This window comes from Cynocephalus volans, chromosome 14, assembly GCF_027409185.1.
Source record: "Cynocephalus volans isolate mCynVol1 chromosome 14, mCynVol1.pri, whole genome shotgun sequence".
NCBI classification, from domain to species: Eukaryota; Metazoa; Chordata; class Mammalia; order Dermoptera; family Cynocephalidae; genus Cynocephalus; species Cynocephalus volans.
In genome coordinates, this window is record NC_084473.1 from 82,646,257 (window position 1) to 82,667,737 (window position 21,481).

A 21,481-nucleotide genomic window follows, 5' to 3' on the forward strand; every position below is an offset into this window, starting at 1 on the left:
TTCTGATTGAGAATGGGCCAAGTCTGAGAGAGCACATACTGAACTACCTCGTGTACCCCCAATACCATTTTCCCAGCATAAGCCACTCCTGGGACTCTGTCTCCATCAAGCCCAACCCAGCTTCACACTCCTGCTCAAGACAGCATCCCGTGCAGGCTCACAGCAATCAGAGAAGGTGAAACTCCCTTGCCATCCCTGGTCTAGGTGCCCATGTGTGCTTGAAAGCCTAAACCAAATCACCTGTCAAGACTCCTTCTGACATCTCTAACAAATGTGTACCGAACATTTGGTCCCTTATGTATACAGGCTGAGCATCCCTAATCCAAATATCTGAAATCAGAAATGCTCCAAAATACAAACATTTTTGAGCACCAACATGACAGCCAAAGGAAATGCTCACTAGAGCTCTTCAGATTTTGGATTTTTGGATTAGGGATGCTCAACCAGTATGCATTCTGTACATATTCCAAAACAAAAAATAAAAAATCTGAACCACTTCTGGTCCCAAGCATTTCAGATAAGAGATATTTAACCTGTATTTCCTTTTTCTCTATATTCCCAGGAAAGCCCCTGGGTGCAACTAAAAAAAATCCCAAAGGGAAAACAATGTGTTTCTGTGTGAAGACAGATGAGATCTGAAAGATCAGAACAAATAATATGTACATAACTATCCATCTTCCAATCCTTAGGGCCTTCTCCAGGCCCAGAGGTGAGAGGAAAACATCCTCAGAGCCCCAATGCAAACCCCCTTGGCTCTTTTTGGTGCTCAGAAAAACTCCCACAGAGTAAGAATCCTGGTGACCAGTTGGGCATGTGTGTGGCTCATTCCTGGCAGTGAAATTCTAGAGGTGCCATGTGCTATGGCTACTACACTGCCAAGTCTCCCTCTTCCCCTTGACTCTTGAACACCCCTGGAAACACACACACACACACACACACACACACACACACACACACACACACTGCAAAATGACAGCCTCACTAGGGGCCTAAAGAAAGCCTCATTCCCCCTCCTTCATTCCTCCCGGGGCTCTTCCTCCCCCCAAATAATATACCCGCCAAAGAAGATAGCTCATTTCAGAAGGAAGGAGGGACTGACCCAGTAATAACCAGGTGAGACCCTCATTTGTCAGCTAACCTCAAATAAGACACAGTGGGGAGAAGTGCACAAAAGCTACTTACCAGCAGGCAGGCGGGATTAGTAAACAAAGAAATAGGGCAGCTGAACAGCAGCGAAATGTAAGCTGGTATTTTTCACTTCCTTGAGGATACTCCTTCTGTTTATAAATAAACATGATGCACAAAGGCCATCTGAGGAAGGAAGGGACCTTGAGGAACATGGACTCTTGGAGCTACTGGGACCTCCAAGGTGATGCTGGCTAACATCCTGGTCTCTCAGACAGGGAGCTGGGGCCTCAGGTCGGTGAGAGTTGCCCTTAGGACCCTTACAGTGGGTCAGACCAATGCTGGGACTAGAACACAAGAGTGCTGACTTCCAGCCCAACATCTTTCCTCTCACAGGGCAACTGTACCACACCACAGTGCCAGGAAAGCAATCGTCAACCAACTTGAACCCACTATTAACTGGATCATTTTCCTGCATTCCACTTTTTAAAAGCTGGCCCCAAAGAAAATCAAGCTTATGTTTAAGGGTTTATGGTCTTTTTTTTTTTCCCCTCATTTATTTTGCAACTGTTGGGGAACATCTTGAGGACAATGCACATTCCTTCCAGTGTTCTCTACGTTTACATCCCTGACCCAGGACGAACAGACTTCGTGCTCCAAATCCCAGTCCTGGCACTTAGCCAGATCTTCAGCCACCAAACTAAGTTTGGTCTTGATCATCCCACTGTACTCTCTAAAAAGTAACATTTAAAAAAGATATTCAATGTGGAAGTAAGTTTTTTTTCTGCTTAACCATCAGTAACTCAGAAAATTATGTTGAATTAAGACTTCTGCCTTCCCAGTGAACTGGGGTTTGGGTCTACTAATCCCGTGGGGGGTGGGAAACTGGATCCATTCAGCCAAAATTCTGGGCCTTGGCCAAAATTCTTTCCAGAGACAATGAGGTCAACACCTGCTCTTTGGAACAAATGCTTCAAAATGGCACATTCTCCCACGAAGTCACAGAGCGACCTCTGTGACCCTCTTGCAACAGGGTGCACGTGAACATATTCTCCTCAGTTTGAAACTCAAGGCCTAGGCCTTGAGTTGTTTATACAGAAAACAAAATATTTTAAAAGAGACAAGCAGGCAAGTTCTGAATGAGCCCCCATGTCCCATGCAGATATCAAGCAGGTTCTAACAAGGTCAACGTTGCTACTGCACTGATTATCTCTCTCTTTCTGAGGCTGAGCCAAGGGAGTTAGGAGGAAGACAACTGACAAGAAAGAAGTATCTCAACTGGTCCTCACTCTAAGATCTTTGCCCAGTGGGCATAAGCCTGTCCTGATGCCCAGGGACCTCCATCCCCAGGGACAGCATTGGCCGGCTTCCCTGCTTCTCCGGGGCCTCTGATCTCCTTCAACATAACCAACCTCTACTGAGTGTACTCAGGTGCCAGACACTTCAAAAAAGGGCCTTTGGAGGGAGGTGAGGGGTTGGAGAGGGAAATAAGCCACAATCGCTGCCCTCAAAATGCTCACAGCTGGTGGCGGCAGAGATATCCACAAACGCTGGCTATCCCTGAATGCCATCAGCTTGTCTTATGCCTATGGTTGGATGGCTGGGACCACAAAGGCAGGAAGACATTCCCTCTCCATCCTCAGAACACAGTGATAGGTCTTCCTTAAATGTTCTTTGATGTGACAGAAGCTTACAAACCAGACTACTTGCAGGAAACAGGACTTACGGACAAAACCATAGGATGCTGCCACACCAGAGTTCTTGGGAGCCTGAAAGAGATGAATTTAGTACAACTGCCAGGGTGAGCGAAGGTAGAGAGGGAAATGGACTAAAATTCCAGAGCCTGTTTTCTTCACCAGCTCATCTTGTATTCTTGGGCAACGCACATTCTCTCTGTAATTTTACAGATGACGGGGGAAGACTGGATCAGTGGTTTTTATTAGTAGCAAAACCCATATATTTTCCAAATTGTATTTTATGTATAACCCCAATATCTAAAACAAACAAAAGGGGAGCTGTCTGTGCTGAGTCGGGGCTGGGGAACCCAGAGCCCACCTGCTCAGGCTGGGTGGCCCTCAGGGAACCCAGTTTGAAAACAAGAATAGATTAAGTCTGAGAGCCCCTTCCAGAGCTCTTATATCTTCTCACAGGGGAGAACTGAAGGAGGAATCATCATTGATTTAATGCCCTCCGTGGTGCCTGGTCATTTACATATCGTGTGTCATTGAAATCTTTGCAACAGCAACATGAGGTTAACTAGCTGTGAACTAGGATTTGTTGTGATCTGAGTTGTGAACTGGGATGTGTTGGCGAGAGGTAGAACTGGGATTTGAACCAAGGGTTTTCTGATTCCAAACACAGTCTTCCTCCTCCTTGATAAGATGTTCCTCTAGGAATGTGAGATATTAGGATAAATTGATAATTTCCTTGAATTTTAAACATAAGTATATGTCCATATATGAATAGGAAAATATTTCTTAAAGAATATCCCCCCTCCAAAATGATCATTACTTTCACTGTGTTTTGATAATGTGGATGATTTTCAGTCTATGTTTTCTAATTTTCCTATAACGAACAGGTATTGATTACGTGGAACAGGTATTTATTAAAAGTGGTGTCAATAATTCATAACTGGTACACTTACATTGGGTTTATATAGGGGATCAGGGATTGGGGAGAGAGTGGTATCCCTGACCTTTTGGAGTTGACAGTGGGAATAACATCCCCAAATCCCACCAACTCTCCCTTGGGACAAAGGGTCCTGGGCTGACCTGAAGGGCAATTCTCATGGTCATTTAAGTTCTCTGAAGTCTCAGTTCTGGGGAGTGTGGTTATTTTAAAAAGTAACAGCAAATCCCTTAGACCCCTTCCAAATATATGCCTCTCTTCTCCACCCCCATCAGCTGCCTGGCATAGAAAGGGGCGGGGCTTGCTAAGAAAACTGAAGATGGTCACATGACCCGGGACAGAAGCCCTCACTCCCAGCCCAGTAGGACCTATACAGAGAGCCCACCAACCAGGCCAACTAAACTCTCCCACCCTACCCTAGCGCCCCCAAGAAGCTACTGGCAGATTCAAAGATCACGGGACTACTTCCAGAGAGAAAAATGCCACCCTGAAGGCAAGACAAGCTTTGGTCAGGCATGAGGCAGGGCAAGGCGTGCCAGCAGCCTCCCTGTATTATTCATGCCAGCTCTGCCCGCAGAAATCTTCTAAATATTCAACATGCCACCTCAAGGTCCAGCACAGACCCCCAGCAGTCAGCTACAGCTGTGGAGAGGCCTTCATGGAATGGGGGGGGGGGGTGCTGAGAGGCACAGACACTGCTTTGGGAGGAAAGCCCAGAATGGTGGCTGGAGACAATGCTGAGGACTTCAGAAGGCTGCCCGACTGATTCTCTGAAAATCAGTGAAGGGAAGGAGATGGGAGACGTTTCAAAACGTGGGGAGTGATGGTGCACAATCAGCGAGAGTCCAGAGCCCCTCTTTCCTAGACAAAGAAAAAGCTCGCGGCTCCCCCACCCTGGACTCCCCTCACCCATTTCAGCCCTGGCTCCCCCGAACATGTGGCAAATCTGTCCTGACCCAGGCAAGGATGGTTAGGGAAGGAGAGAGACTGGAACAGCCATGTCTACCTCCAAAGGAGCAGAAATCCATGAAAGAAGAAGCTCTTCAAATGTCTACTGGCCGCGGGGCTTGAAAGAGAAAAACGTCCCCCACGCCCACCCCAATGACTTTACACAGGCCTCACCCCAGATGACTCTGCGCTCTCCCGCAAAGCCCGGGAGGTGTCATCGCCACCCTCAGGGTGGCTGTCTGTCACTTGGAAATTTCCCTTGCATTCCTGGAGATGCCTGCCCCTGTCTCTCAGACCCCTGCAAAAAGAATCAGACCTGGGGGACGCCAGGCATCTGCTCCAACATTCATACACGTCCTCCTATGTCCCACCTGCCCTTGCCGCTGTCGATTTGAGAAACCCAAAAAGGAGCATTTTTCGACCTCCCCGGGAGCCCCGCCTCCATCTCTCCACCCGTCTCCGCGCTGACCCCTCCAGGCAGCGCCCCTGACTCGTCTGGGCTGTCATTTCCACCTGACAAAAGCGTGGCTTCGGGGCGCGCCCATAAACGGGCCTCTGCAAATCCGACCGACCCGGGAACAAAGCGTCCGGGGCGCGGCGCGACGCAGCCCCCAGCGGAGCCCCCGGCGCGCCCCAGCCCCCTCGGCGCCGCCCGCAGGTCCCCGGCGCCCGGGCCCGGCCCCCGGGCAGCAGCCGCGTCCTGCGCCGGCCTCCCGCCCGCCGGCTCGCAGGCGTCCTCGGCAGCTACTGTACCTGCTAAAATTAGCGGCCGCCGGGTATTAATAGCCGAGCGCCCGGGGCCGGGCGCTGCAGGGGCGCGCAGCCCGGGGGCCGGCGGCGGGGAAGGGGCGGCAGGAGGGACGCGGGGAGGAAGGCCACTTACACCACCAGCCTGGAGATGATCCATGACACCATGGCGGGCGGGCGCGGCCGGGACGGCGCGGCGGGGCTGCGGGCGGCTGCGGCGCTCCCGGCACGACCGTCCGCGAACGGCCGCCGCCACCGACTGAGCGCGCCCGCAGCCCTGCCCGGCGCTCGCGCGTCGGCGCAGCCGCGGCACGTTCCGGCGGCGGCGGCCCCAGCCCCCCGGGGCTCGGCGGGCCCGCGGCGATTGGGCGGCGAGCCGGGCAGGGCTGTAGCCGGGCCCGCCCCGCCCCGCTCGCCCCGGCCCCCGGCTGCATCGGGCGGGTCCTCCGCGCGCCCTGGTGCGCCGGCCACTCGCATGGAACCCTGCGGTGCCCAGTACGCAGGACCGAAAACTGGGCGCCGCCTCGCCCTCAGTGTTCGAGTGGAGGGACTGAGGTCCGGACGTGGACCTTGGGAATCCATCTGCACCTGTCTAGACGGGTTGCCATCCCTCGTTCGGGTAATGCGCTGGCCTCATAAGAGACTTCCCTGTGTCCAGCCTGACTTCTTCAATCTGTCCCCCATACGGCATAGGAAACAAACCTGGGCACTTATGTCCCTACTGACAATTCTACAAGGTCATGGTCCCTGCCTGCAACCTCATCGCCACCACCATTCCCTAAGTGTCCCTCTAGATCTTTCACTCCAGGCATCTTGGACTTAGATCTGTGCTGTCCTTATTGCACTCCATGCCTCACCTCCCGCCTTGATTTGATTCAGCTCCTTCAAGGCTTGGCAGAAGGGGTACTTCCTTTTTTTTTTTTTTAAAGATGACCAATAAGGGGATCTCAACCCTTGACTTGGTGTCGTCAGCACCACGCTCAGCCAGTGAGCTAACCAGCCATCCCTATATAGAATCTGAACCCGTGGCCTTGGTGTTATCAGCACCACACTCTCCCGAGTGAGCCACAGGCTGGCCCTTTTTTTTTTTTTGTCTTTTTCGTGACCGGCACCCAGCCAGTGAGTGCACCGACCATTCCTATATAGGATCCGAACCGCGGCCGGAGCGTCGCTGCGCTCCCAGCGCCGCACTCTCCCGAGTGCACCACGGGCTCGGCCCAGAAGGGGTACTTCCTAAGGAAGGCCTTTCTCTGGGGGCCACTCCAGCATTCTGTGTGGAAGTGTCTAGGGGTCAGTCTGACTAGAGGGCCAGCTAGGAGCTGTTACGTAGATAGCTCCAGTGCCCTGCTGAGCCATGATGGAATCTTAGGCAAAAGGGAAATTGTGCAGCCAATATAAAACATTTTTATGTATTTTAAAAAACATTATATTAAACTTTATTAATCCTGGTTACTGAATTCTATGGTGGCTCCTTAAATTTTGCACACCAGCCAAGTGTCTCACTCTGCTCACCCTAATGACATTATTCTGTTGCACCAGAATACCTTTGTCCTCTAATCCTCCGCTCTGCTGCCGCTTTCTCTGCCCTCCAATAGCTTAGGGCCTCCATGGTGCTTTCTCAGTGCTGTGTTCTCCTTTGCTGATGATACTCGTGTCATGTATAATTCAGTGTCAGATGTGAGAGGCACAGGAGAGAGCGAAAAGAATCCCACCCTAGAGGGCTTCCTAACAGAGGCAAGGCGACCTCAGACCTTGGCAGAAAGAGGCCAGAAATGTAATACCTTCCAATGGATAGTTCCCCTTCTTGAGCAGACATGTTAACCCCACACCCTCAAGCACTCTCTTATCAGCCACTAGACACCCACCCTAATCACCCCAGGGCCAGGTACCGGTCAACCAGAGACAGCCCCTACATCCCAGAGTCCAGTTGAATTATTCAAATTTGCCAATCCTAAACCTGCTTGTCCTGCGTCACCCTTTCCTTCCCTCAGAAACAGTGATGAAGGTGTTTGCCCATAGTTCCCCTCTCTGTCTCTGCTTTGTGACTGACCCCATGTTTTCCCTGAATGGCCCTGGGTGATGTGCTGTCTTTTCCCCAGGGAACTGTGAGTATAACAAAACAATAAAACGTTTTCCAGTTTCTCTCTCTTGACCTGTGTCTGGCCTCACCACACCTCACTCAAGGGAATATGGTTAAAATAATGTCCCACAGGAAAAAGCTTGGACTCCCCACTAGGCAGAGAGACCACCAAAGCCAGATCAGGACAGCACCCAGCAAGAAGGACCCTTCTGAGCTCTCCCCTCCCCTCCACCCACGCCCTTCCCCCACACTGCCTGGTGAGGTCAGAAGGTGCTGTTTGCCATCTGGAGGGGTGGAGGGGTGGAATATAGTGATTCAAAGAGATCCTCTTGGGGGAAAGGAGAGGAGAAACTGATCACATGCTGTTTGTCTCCTGGAGCATGTCCCATGTGAGTAAGCTCTAGGTTTGACTGAACTCTGGAATTCTCAGGTTTGACTATTGCATGGAACTGGGCATTTTAATTACCAAAATGAAACTATTCATGGGGTTAAAATGTCTGAAGATCTTTTTGCTATCTGAAGAGGACCAGAAAACTAGGGAGACCAATCTCAGGCATCACTGAAGGGATGGAAAAGGATTTGTTCCACAGAGCTAGCTTGGATGGGCAGAGGAGGGGAAAGATGGGGGAGAGAAAAAAGTTACTTTTTTAACTGCAGTCCATCTCTTTCAGTGCAACTGTTACGGGTATTGTATCTCTCCATCTGGGCCACCTCTGGTTTGTTCTTGACTCTGGAAAACATGGAGCCAGGGAATGGACTCAGGCTTTAGACAATGGAGTCCTACAGCCTCTATCAGCTGGTTCACTTAAAGTTCTTTTTCATAGGAACTGCCATTATAGTGGATGCCTCAACTGTTTTTGCCCCACACCCTTTCCCTGTCTTCTGGGGAGAGCTCTCCATGTTTAAATGGGGAACAATTCTTCCCACACTCCAACGTTAAAAACTGTGATTTGTCTCCCACGTCCTCACTACCTTGATTGGTTCATAGGTCATCATCAGACATAAGTAAGGCTGAAGTTCTCCCCTGGTATATATTAAATTAAATAGGAGAAAGTGACTTCCACTCTCATCCATGAAGCATTAACTGCCATGGGAAATGAGCTCCCATTGTAAACAACTAGAAAACCAGAAAAAAAATATGAAACATATTTTCAAGTATAGGACAACAGACAGTACAGGACTGTGATAAGCATGAGAGGAGAAACAAATAAGGTGGGTCTTATAATTGTCCCAGGTACTGTCTCGAAACAGTTTCCAGGCATCACTGCAGGGATGGAGAACCCAAACAGAGCCCAGCAATTTCACAGAATACAGGAGACAGGTATCAGAGTTCAGGAAGCTGAAGAGACTAGAATTTGTGGAGCAGAGTATCAGAGAGGAGGGAGCTGCGTAGAGAGAGAGAACTGCCGAGGTCTACAGGAGTCACCTAGTGTCCATGAGGCCAGGGGCAGAACTACCAGAAAGCAATATGCCAAACAATTCCTGGAGCTCACACAGGACTGCGAGTAGTTTGTCTTCACAGAGCGACCTAAACAGAGAGAATTCTTACATACAAAGAATTTGGATAGAGTCCTCAGAAGGTGTATTAGTCCATTTCTGTTGCTTATAACAAAATACCTGGAACTGGGTGGCTTGTAAGAAAACAAAATTTATTTATTTATTTATTTTAACTTTTATTTTGTCGATATACATTGTGGTTGATTATTGTTGCCCCTTACCAAAACCTCCCTCCCTCCTCCCTCCCCCCTTCCCCCCCAACTTCAAGTAATTGTGGTTGTTATATCTTCTTCCCCCTGCCCCCCGGTTTTTTTTTTTTTTTTTTTTTTTTTTTTTTTGTGTGTGTGTGTGTGTGTGTGTGTGTGTGAATTTATTTATTTATTTTTAGCTCCCACCAATAAGTGAGAACATGTGGTATTTCTCTTTCTGTGCCTGACTCGTTTCACTTAATATAATTCTCTCGAGGTCCATCCATGTTGTTGCAAATGGCAGTATTTCATTCGTTTTTATAGCTGAGTAGTATTCCATTGTATAGATGTACCACATTTTCCGTATCCACTCATCTGATGATGGACATTTGGGCTGGTTCCAACTCTTGGCTATTGTAAAGAGTGCTGCAATGAACATTGGGGAACAGGTATACCTTCGACTTGATGATTTCCATTCCTCTGGGTATATTCCCAGCAGTGGGATAGCTGGGTCATATGGTAGATCTATCTGCAACAAAAACAAAATTTATTGCTTACAGTTTCAGAAGCTAGGAAGTCCAAAAACCAGGAAACACATCTGGTGAAGGTCTTGGTGGTGGTGACAGTGACAGCAGAGTATCACATTGCGAAAATGGTGGTGCAGAGAGAGCGAGAGGCCAAACTCTTCATTCACTCTCCTTTTAAAGCCCTCAGAACCACACCCCTGACCACCATTATTAATCCATTCACTACTGCACAGTCCTACAATCTAATCACCTCTTCAAGGCTCCGCCTTTCAATTACCAGAATAGGATTTCCCACGCTGATCAGTTACAGTGTGAATTAAGTTTTGGGGGAACACTCAATCCAAGGCAGAAGGGTATCATCTTAGTAGTAGGGCTAAATTAGCCCTAAACTGAACACTGATCTAGAGTGTCTTAATGAAGCTTAAAATCAAGCCTCAAAAGGATCAAACTGATCCAAGTAACTTAACTGTACTGAAGGAAAAAAGTCAAACACTCTTAAAAAATCTAACACCCAATAAGGTAAAATTCACAATGTCCAACTGCAAACAAAAATGATCAGGCATGCAAAGAACATGACTCACAAGTAGATGAAAAATAAATCAATAGAAACAGACCAAGAAATGACAGAAATGATGAAATAAGCAGAGAAGAACCCTAAATTATAAAATATCTGAACAAATATTTCACACACACGCAAATACAAATGACAAAACAAAAAGTACATGAAAAGATGCTCAACATCGTTAATCACCAGGGAAATACAAATTGAAAGCACAATAAGATAGCGCAACACACCAGTTAAATGTGGCTAACGTTAAAAAGACTGACCATGCCATGTTCTGGCAAGGATGTGAAGCAACTGGAACCCTCATACACTGCTAGTGGGAACGCAAAAGGGTACAACCACTTTGGCAAAATGGTCTGGCAGTTTCTTTTAAAATTAAATATACCCTTATACACGACTTAGAAATTCCACTCCTTGGATATTCACCCAAGAGAAATAAAAACACATGTCCACACAGATTTGTTCATAGCAGCTTTATTCATAATGGCCCCGTATTAGTCTGTTCTCCATCACTGACAATGGAATAACTGAAACTGGGTGATTTATAAGAAAATGAAATTTGTTTCTTACAGTTTTGGAGGCTGGGAAGTCCCAGGTCCAGGGGGCGCATCTGGTGAGGGCCTTCTTCTTGGTGGGAACTCTCTGCAGGGCTCCTGGGTGATGCAGTTTATCACATGAAGAGAATGGCAAGAATGTTTTTATGGGCTCACTTGCTCTCTTAATAAAGCCACCACTCCACACCCATGATAACCCATTAAACCATTAACCCATTACCCCTTGAATGGATTAATCCATTCATGACAGCACAGTTCTTACAATTCAATCACCTCGTAAAGGACCAACCTTTCAAATACCATACTGGGGATTAAGTTCCAACATGGACTTGGGGGGACATTCATACCACAGCAGGCCCCATACTGGAAACAACGCAAATGTTCATCAACTGGTGATAAACAAATTGTGGCATATCCTTGCAATGGAATAAAGAGCAATAAACTACTGACACTTGCAACAATATGGATGAATCTCAAAAGCATAATGCTAAGTATAAGACGCCTGATACAAGACTCATACTATGTAATTCCATTTATATGACAAAACCATAGTAACCAAAAGGACATCAGTGGTTCCCAAAAGTCAGGGGTGAAGGAAGAAGACTGACCACAAAAGGGCAAGAGGGAACTATTTTGGGTGATGAAAAATTTTAGATCTTGATTGTGGTGGTAATTACTAACCATATACATTTGTCAAAACTCATCCAACTTCACACTTAAAATTGGCAGATTTTGTTGTATGTAAATTATACCTCAATAAGGCTAAGTAAAGCATTTAAAAAATATATTTCTCTATGATGTGTTATGTGAAACTCTGTAGTTGGGGATAACCATGTTTTTATTGGTCATCCTCTTATTGGTTCCTTTTAAACATTTTATATATTGAGAAATAAGCCTTTGTGTGTCATCCACATTGAAACGTCTTTCCCAGTTTGTCATTTTTTTCTTCAGACTATTCACAGTATTTTTTCTTTTCAAAGTATTTAAAATTTTATGTAGTCATATTTATGTAAATTTTATGAATTGTGAGATTTGTACTTTGCTTGTATAGGCCTTTCCTATACTAAAATTACATACTTCTTTATTTTTGAAAATTTTAAGTGAAAAATTCCCGGCATGTTTTTTGCTTTTCTGTTTCTGGTTTTAATTTTAATTTCATACCTTTTATTTTATAGTATATCTGAAATTTATTTTGGTGTGGGTTAGCTGGTCATCCTAACACCATTGACAAGCCACCGTTTTCTCCCTTAATTTAAAAGGCCATCTCTATCATATAATCTGTCCCTTATTATGTCAGGGACTATTTCTGGACGCTATTCTGTTCTGTACATCCACTTATGAGTTATTACCAAGCAGTTTAAATTACTGTAGCTTTTTATAATGTACTTTACTATTCAGTAAGGATAGTCTCTTCATTTCTTTTTAGAATTTTTCTGGTTATTCTTGCCATTTATATGTTCATAAGACTTTAGAATAATATTATCTCATTTTGAAAAATTCTGATTGTTATTGATAATTGGGATGAGGTTAAATTTTTAGATTAATTTAGTGAGAATTGCCATCATTCCAATATTTGCCTTCCTATCCAAGAATAGGATAATTGTTGTCATTTATTCAAATTTGCTTTTATGTCCTTAATAGAATTTAAATTTTTCTCCAAGTAGATCTTGCACATTTCTTTACATTGGCATTTTAATCAATGAGTTGTATTCCATTGTGTAAATACAATAGTTCCCTCTTATTTGAAGGGGATGCATTCCAAGACCCCCAGTGGATGCCCGAATCCGTGGGTAGTACCGAACCCTATATACACTGTTTTTTCCCATGGATACATACCTGTGATAAAGTTTAATTTATAAATTAGGCACAGTAAAAGATTAATAACAATAACTAATAATAAAATAGAATAATTATAAAAATGTACTGTAATAAAAATTATGTGAATGTGATCTCTCTCAAAATATCTTATTATACTATGCTCACCTATTTTTGGACAACAGTTGACCACAAATAAATGAAACCACAGCAAGTGAAACCATGGATGATGGGGGACTACTGTATGTCATAATTCATTTAATTGATGCCTTATCATTGGACATGTAGATTATCTCCAGGTTTTACTCATTAAAAAATAACTTAGCAATGAACACATTTATAACTACCTATTTAAATATATCCATTATGATTTTGTTAGGATAAATTCCTGGAAATTGAATTTTTAGGGTTATGTACATTTTTTGAGGGCTTTTGATGCATGATGTTAATTACATCTCAAAAAAATTTGTTTCGATTTTTAAAAATTATGTCGGTTACATATGGTATATAGTAAGGACCCATCATACAATCAATAACCTATTTGAATCAAACTCTATGTACTAAGGGGAGAGAGGAAAATGTCATATGGTTCAGGTGTTCCACTTGTCGCTTCCCTTCATGACTTTGTGAGAAGGTACCCTGTACTGATGATGCAGGAAATGTAGCTCTGCTGTTCCCTCAGGAGGTCTCAGTCCCTGTGGGGCTCTCACAGTGACAGCATTGCCACCCTGTGTGTGATTCAGTGTTCGCATGATCCTAAGCCCTTCCAATGCTTCAACCGGAAATGAACAAAAATACAAAGTGATCTAATCCACAGCTTGAGGAAACCTCTTTGTGTTAGACCATTATGGGCCACATCAATATTTTTTTACTGTATACAAATGTGTGCCTTACTCATTGACGTTGATATAGAAACTTCACAAGGCTGCACTCAGAGGTGGTTTACCATGAAGATAAAGCTTAAGTTTTAGGGTATCTAGTTAGAGCCGTGGGAATGACCCCAGAATATACTCCCATGATTATGTCTTTACAAAATGTGCAAAAGTAAGCAGTTTAATTAAAATCTGCTTAATTTTTTTTAAAAAACAGCTGTTTTTTCCTAACTCAATGATACCTTGTGCTGAGGGTTGTTCAAGAGGCTGGAGGCATTTTAGTGAGCTGGCTAAGGTAACATTGAATGGGGACTACATTTAGTTAGCGTTTCGGGGGATCCGTCTACGCGGTTGCGGAGACTTCCCTGTCTATTTAAGTTATGGCTGCTCCTCAGTAAAGAAATGGCTTCCAAAAGTACTCCCTACTGCCCCTTACGCCAGCTCACCTGGCTTTATGACACACACCTGCAGAGCTAAGGATTGCATCATAATACGGTTGTGTTCTGCAGCCTTGGCCCTGGAACTGTTTGGAAAGTGGAAGAGAAACAAGGTTGGAAATCTACAGAGCCAAAATCTAGTCTGTGACTATTGTACCAATCATCAGACGTGGAAAATTGGAAGGATTTTCACGAGGACTCACTTCTCATCAGTGTGTAGTCAAAATGGTCCTTTTCTTTCAGGAATATACTTAATAATGTATGCACTCGTCCTCCTCCTTCTGCTCCTCCTCCTCCTCCTCCTGCTCCTCCTACTTCTGCTCCTCCTCCTCCTCCTTTTTCTCCTCCTCCTCCTCCTCCTTTTTCTCCTCCTCCTCCTTTTTCTCCTCCTCCTCCTCCTTCCTTCCTCCTCCTCCTTTTTCTCCTCCTCCTCCTCCTTCCCTCCTCCTCCTTTTTCTTCTCCTCCTCCTTCATTCCTCCTCCTCCTTCTCCTCCTCCTCCTGCTCCTCCTCCTCCTGCTCCTCCTTCTCCTCCTCCTTCTCCTTCTCCTCCTCCTCCTCCTCCTTCCCTCCTCCTCCTCCTTTTTCTCCTCCTCCTCCTCCTTCCCTCCTCCTCCTCCTCCTTTTTCTTCTCCTCCTCCTTCATTCCTCCTCCTCCTTCTCCTCCTCCTCCTGCTCCTCCTCCTCCTGCTCCTCCTTCTCCTCCTCCTTCTCCTTCTCCTCCTCCTACTCCTCCTCCTCCTCATCCTCGTCCTCCTCCTCCTCCTCCTTCTCCTCCTTCACTCCTCCTCCTCCTGCTCCTCCTCCTCCTCCTGCTCCTCCTCCTCCTCCTTGTCCTCCTTCTCCTCCTCCTCCTCCTCTTCCTTCTCTTCCTCCTTCACTCCTCCTCCTCCTCCTTTTCCTTCTCCTTCTCCTCCTCCTGCTCCTCCTCCTCCTCTTCCTCCTCCTCCTCTTCCTCCTCCTCCTTCTCCTACTCCTCCTCCTCTTTCTTCTCCTCCTCCTCCTCATCCTCCTCCTCCCTCTCCTTCTCTCCTCCTCCTCTTCCTCCTCCTCTTCCTTCTCCTCCTCCTCCTCTTCCTTCTCCTTCTTCTTCTCTGGAGAAAGGAATGAAAGAGCTAATGAGAAGGGAGTGGTGTCAATGTTTGGTCTGAGAAAGACAATCTTCAAACAATGCTGTCAGGTGCTCACCCGATTTCTAGCTACAGGTAGAACAACCCCCACCAAGGCTTTGATGATAGGGACGCTCTCCAGGTGGGGAAAGGAAAGGAGGAACAAACTTAACCTTGGGCCCTAGACAAGAGATCTCTGAAATTCACTGGGCCTGCATGACCTGCATTTCATCTTCCCCGTGTCCCAACTGAGCATCTAAAGAGCAAAATCATCTACTACTGAGGGTGCCTTCACTATCTTCAGGACCAGCACTAGTCTTTGTCCCCAGGTCCTACCAGGTCCTCTCTGGACCCAGCTGAGCCTGAGACTCATGCATCTGCAACACCGTCTTCCATGGGGCTGTCCTTGGTCCTGAGCTGGAGGCAGCCACAATGACAGAACAGCTGCTTACAGACCATCTCCATGGATGTGGGCAGTGAGCTCCTCTCTGCACTTGGGAGCTGAGAGAGCAGGCATTTTGGAATCTCTGCCTAGTGGGTTGGAAAGTGGGAACATGTATAGGCAGCCAATAGATGGAGCTATTCATTCATACCACCCCAAATCTGTTGTGGAACTTTCTCCCCACATTTATTAATGGACTCCTGCTGAAATAAACGATTGAGTAGAACAGAGGTCCATGTAAGGTGGGGCATGTTCTGAGTGGATGATGGCCATAGCGTCATTAATACCGTTCACACTTTTCAGAGGTTGTGTCCAGAAGCCCTGGACACCAGGAAGATGACTATGGTATAAACTGAGAAATCGTCAACAATTCCTTAATACTTAGCTTGATATTGTAAGCCATGGTCAGTGGTCCCTGCCTAAGGACACCTGTGGATTTTGGTCATGTCATACTGAGGTATGTACCACATAGGACTGAATCATGGGAAAGACCCAGATATGGGAGGGTAGGGTCCTTCAACAAATCTGGGTTGTTGAGACTTCCTCCCTGGCCATAATAGACTAGGCCAGGGGTGGGTACTTGACTCAACGAGCCAATCACAGCCCTTCCCTGAGATTTTTTCAGCTGGAATCAGGGAAATATAATATTCCCACTGTGATAGAGGGATACATGGCTCAGAAGCGGTTACCCTCTTTGTGTGGGAAGAGACCATCAGGATTAGGAGGAATTTAAGCTGACATACAGATACAAGAGAAGGGAAGAAAGATGTCAGCAGCATTATATCCTCGGTTCTAGAGTCCTGGGCCCAGCTTCATCCCTGCCCTTCCTATGTTGTGTATGTGTCCCTACCACACACCCGCTTTGGGTATAGGGCGAACTTCTGGCACTTTCAAGGAAGAGTCCTAAGAAATAAATGTATTACTGTATGGGGCTCTTGGCTCCTGGCCAGCTCACCTCCTCAGAGACCTCAGAGAGAAATGGCCCAGCTGCCAGTGCTAACTCTTTTCATACATGTATCATGGCTGTTGAATGTCTCAGCTTGCCCAGATTCCCCTGGCCACAGCCAGGCCAGCATAGACCAAGTGGGTCAAAGCCCATGCTAAGGATGTGGATCTGTACAGTCAGGCTGGCTTGCAAAAGGCAGAGGGACAATAAGGGCAAAATCTTTGAAGGCAAATGACAGTTAAAACTCAGAGAGGCAAAACCCAACACCGAGCCCAAAGGCCACCGAGCCCAAAGAGCCCAAGAATGGGAAGCAGAGCCACGGGCCTGAGGAGCTGGTTCATGGGAATAGAACAGCCAAGGAGGGCAGCAGGTCCCTGGACTCTCTTCCAGCAGCGTGAGCCTCCTGCAACTCCTTCACCTGCTGGGTGAGGTCTGCTGGCTTAAAGGTACGGGTTGAGAGGCCAGGAGAACAGGAAGATGCAGGGAGGCAGAGATGTAGCTTTTAGTACTTTACTACTTTGGGGTGAATTTCTTGGCCTTATGCCCTCGTTTTCTTCATCTATAAAATGGGGATAATGATACATATCTTGTGTTGTTGTGAAATCTAAATGTGACATGACATAGATGCAGTGGTTTTAAAAATGGCTGGCTGCAAATTCTTTGACACGCCTCCCGTCAGGAGGTGGGGTCTGTGTCCCATCTGTGGGATCTGGGTGGGATGTGACTGTTTCAAATAATATTTCTCAGAGGATGTGACTCCGTGTGACTTCCAAGGCTAGGTCATCAAAGGTCATTTAGTTTCTACCTTATGTGCTATGCATTCTTGGAGCCCTGAGCTACCAGGCTCATAAAAGAAGTGTGACTTCCTTGAAGCCACCAAGCTATGAGGAAGCCCAAGACACATGGAGAGGCCATATATGGGTGCTCAGTTGACGGTCTCAGCCAAGCCCAGCCTTCAAGTGACCCCAGCCCAGGCACCAGACATGTGAATGAAGAAGCCTCTGGGTAATTCTAGACCTCAGTCATTAGAGTCACCCCTGGCCATCTGAGTCTCCCCAGCTAAGTTTCAATATATATTGGAGCAGAGACAAGCCAACCCTCTGTGATCTGTCCAAATTCCTGGCCCACGGAATTCATGAGTGTGTGTTTGGGGTAATTTGTTACCCAGCAGTAGAGAGATAATGAGAATGCCCGTAAAGCACCAGATATGGTAATGAGGTTGAAAGTCGAACTTGTCTCTCTGATTCTACAGATCATGAATTTTTACTTCACCAGTGGTTCCTGGGAACTAGTGCCTGGGAGTGACAGCATTTTATTGAGGAAAAATCAGAAAAATGTAGTGAATTTTTCATAAAGCTAATGTATTCCATTGGAAAAACCATCTCTTATTCTAACATTGTCTTTCCTACCTTTGGGGTTAAATATGTCTGTTCTTTTATGACATAATGGTGATAGCAGTTAGTGGTGGGTGTTTCCTTACTAAGCAAAGTACAAAGCCATGAAACTTATGTCATTCTCTTCAGTTAACCTTTTTTGTTTTTAAAGCTTTCCTGGTCTTTGACATTCAAATGTCCAGAAGCCACTGCTCTGTCCCATTCCTTGTGTATCACAGAATCAGAGGTGTATACATTGGACACTTGACATTGTTGTAGGGTTGTGTCTTTGATTGTTCCCTATTCCCTTCTAGGATTAGCACACGTGTTCATTATAGTTCATACCCCACCTGTTTTCAGAAAGGATTCAAGGCAGCAGGATAGTCTTTCCCCAGACACCCCCCAGATTCTTGTAAGGGTTACTGAGTCAGATGGAACCCTACCCCAGGCGCCGACAGGATTCAAGCAACAGATGGGGGTGGATGAGGGGTGACCTTGCACTATGTGCTGAAGGCAGAGCTGCCACAGTGCCCATTGACAAGGCTCAGCAGGGAAGGGCAGAGATTGAGACCAGGGGCCCTTGATCCTCACCCTGGCCCAGCCCTCAACTGTGGGCTGGCAGCTGCAGCTTCGTTTTCCATGCCTGGTGTGTGGCTCTTCAGACGCCCATCTTTAGGCTGTAAAGGTTTATCTTAGGCAACACCTCTCCTCATGTTGCTGGCTGCTGTTTCCAGCCCTCCTCTTAAAGGGCCACCCACGGATGGTGGAGCCCAAGAATATCCCTTTGGGAGGCTAGTGCAGCAGGGGTTAAGAGTCTGACTTCCGCAGTCAGACTGCGTGAATTGAACACTGGCTCTGCCACTTACTTGGTGTGTTGTGACTTTAGACAAGCTGTTTAACCTTTCTGTGCCTTAGTTTCCCCATATGTAAAATGGCGATCATAAGAATAGTATGTACTTCATACAGTTGTTACGAAAAGTACGTTAATAAACCACTTAACACAGTGCCCGGGAAAGGCAATTTAAAACCACAATGAGATATCCCACCCACCCATGAGAATGGATAAAATTAAAGACAGTATCAAATGCTGACAGGTATGAAAAGCAACTGGAACTCTTATACATTGTTGATGGGAATGTAAAATGATATGACCACTTTGGAAAACAGGGTGGCCATTTCTTATAAGGTGAAATATGCACATAAAGTGCATAAATCTAAAAAAATACTCAAATCTTTACAAAATCAGAAAAGTGTATTTACCACATGGCCCAGCATCTCTACTTCTCAGTGTTTACCCAAGAGAAATAAAAACATATGATCACACAAAGACTTGAACACAAATGTTCATAGCAACATTATTCACAACAGCTAAAAGTGTAAACAATCCAAATGGCCATTGATAAGTGAATGGATAAACAGAATGTGGTGTATGCATACAATGGAATTCTACTCAGCAATAAAAAGGAACGAACCACTGATACATGTAACAGCACGGATGAACCTCAAAAACTTTACGCTGGGGAAAATAGCCAGTAAGAGTACATACTGTATATGACTCCATCTATATGAAACTCTAGGGAAGACAAATCTAATCTAGAGTGATAGAAAGCAGATCAGTGTTTGTGGAGGGTGGAAAAAGAAGATTGGCTGGGAAGAGGCACAAAGGAATTTCCTGGAGTGATGGATCTTTTATGTCTTGATTGTGGTGGCATTGCCTAGTGTATACATTTTTTTAAAACTCACCAAACTGTACACTTAAAACGTATACATTTTATTAAATGAAAATTATACCCCAACAAAATTGATTTTAAAGAAACCTCTATCAATATGTAATGTGATGCTCTGGCTAAAACTTGGGCTAAAAATATTTTTGGGTTATGAGAGGAAGACACAAAGGTGGGATGGAAGATTAAACCATCACTTAATATTTGCAAGAAGTTGTCTGTCCCTAGAGCTCTAGACTGAAATGGAAACTACACAGGGACAGGAGTCTTGGTTGGTTTTACTCTGCAATGGATCCCAAGTACCTCAATTAGTACCTGATACTTGGTTGGAACTCAATTAATAAGTGCTGAACGAATGAGCCTTGGGGAAAACTGTTTCTTTGACTTGGTAAAAATGACCAGGATTGTCCCTTAAGTTTCCTAAAGGTAAAGCAAGTGTTCACGCATTGTTCTTGGGGAAGATGCAGACATTACTGTTACACAGATCCAGCATCAGGAGTCCTGGCTGAGAACATGAAGTTGTTGTACACTCTTGCACCCTGTAGCTGTGGAAAGAATCCAGCCTACCTTCCAACTCTCTGTATATTTTTCACTTTAGGGCATGAAGGTGAGTAAATGTTATTTGGCTGTAAATGAATCTAGAAGGCACTGTCCTGGAGAGGTTGCCTCTTGTTTGGTTTGGTGAGGGCAGGGGTATTTCTTGCAGTGTGTAACAGGTTTAGGGGATAAAAGAAAAGGCCTGATTTAACGAGAGACTGCATAGGACCCTAGGCACAAGCTGGGCTGCTTTAAGACTGAGGTGAAGATGTGTGGGATTGCAGACAGAGGAAAGGGCATCCTTGACCTCTCCAGGCAGAACCCAGGTCTGCTTTGGCACATCGATGAGTGAGCTGGGAGTCAGGGAGGAAGCTCTTTTGGCATGACACTTATGATCTTTGGGGGTACCACTGGCAGTGGCCATGGTGACACTCTCTTGGGTCTTCGGAACAAGAAAGGAGGACATTGCAGAAGCTGTATGGGAAATTTAGTGGAGAGAGAGGTTTGTGGGTTCCTGTGAAGTGCTTTTTAGGAACCCTAGACATAACTGAGGAAGACACTTTGTGGGGCTGGAAGTACCTGAGGATCAATAACAAGGCAGTGGGGAGCTTGAGATATTGTTTGCTGAGCATTAAAGTTAATGAGAACCCAATAGTCAATAGTGTATATAATTATGGGCATATACAAATAGAATAAAAATAGGAATGAGAAATACTAAATTTGAGATCTTTTATCTCCAGGCAGGGGATGGAGAGGAATGTAATCAGGTAGAAGTACACAGGATGTATCAACCAGAGATACACTATAGAAAATTATTTATCATTCTATCTGTCTATCTATCTGTCTGTCTGTCTATCTATCTATCTGTCTGTCTGTCTGTCTGTCTGTCTGTCCATCTATCCACCTGTCTCTTTATGTTCTTTGTTACAAGAATTGAAATTATGCAATTGTGGAAGCTGGTTAAATAGTTTCTGAAAGGCTGTTGTCTTCCCAGATGCTGGAGCTTGAAGTCCACAGGGCGGGTAGTCAGGAAGGGAAGATGGCTGTGAAGAGAGAAAGAATGAAGACAAGGTGGAACCCATGAGTGTGAGCTGAAACCCACAAGCATGGACAGGAAGTTGTGTCAGTCACTCACGACTTCCGACCTTGACAAAGGGTATTCTGCAGGAGAAGCGGTTCCCTTTATCATGGAGCTAGACACAAACCTGGAAGGAAACCTGGATAGAAACTGAAGGAAGGAGCAGGGCAAGGTGGGGCAGGTGCAGGCCTGGATACTGCCTCTGTCAACAAGGTGAGCAGAAAAGCAAAAATGTACAATGAAAGCACCTGCCTTGACTTTCCATGTGTAAAAGGTAGCTGCTGCATCAG

At 45.8% G+C, this 21,481-nt stretch overlaps 1 protein-coding gene across 3 annotated transcripts in view; it reads right to left on the reverse strand.

Moving 5' to 3' along the window:
• Positions 1–5,691, reverse strand: part of REEP1 (receptor accessory protein 1) — a 115,535-nt gene extending 109,844 nt beyond the window's left edge. For all 3 annotated transcript variants that reach the window (XM_063078322.1, XM_063078320.1, XM_063078321.1), the window contains exon 1: positions 5,585–5,691. In XM_063078322.1, coding sequence (XP_062934392.1) covers positions 5,585–5,616 — 32 coding nt within the window. In that variant the 5' untranslated portion in view covers positions 5,617–5,691. The remainder of the gene's footprint in view (positions 1–5,584) is intronic.
• Positions 5,692–21,481: the final 15,790 nt, after the last annotated feature.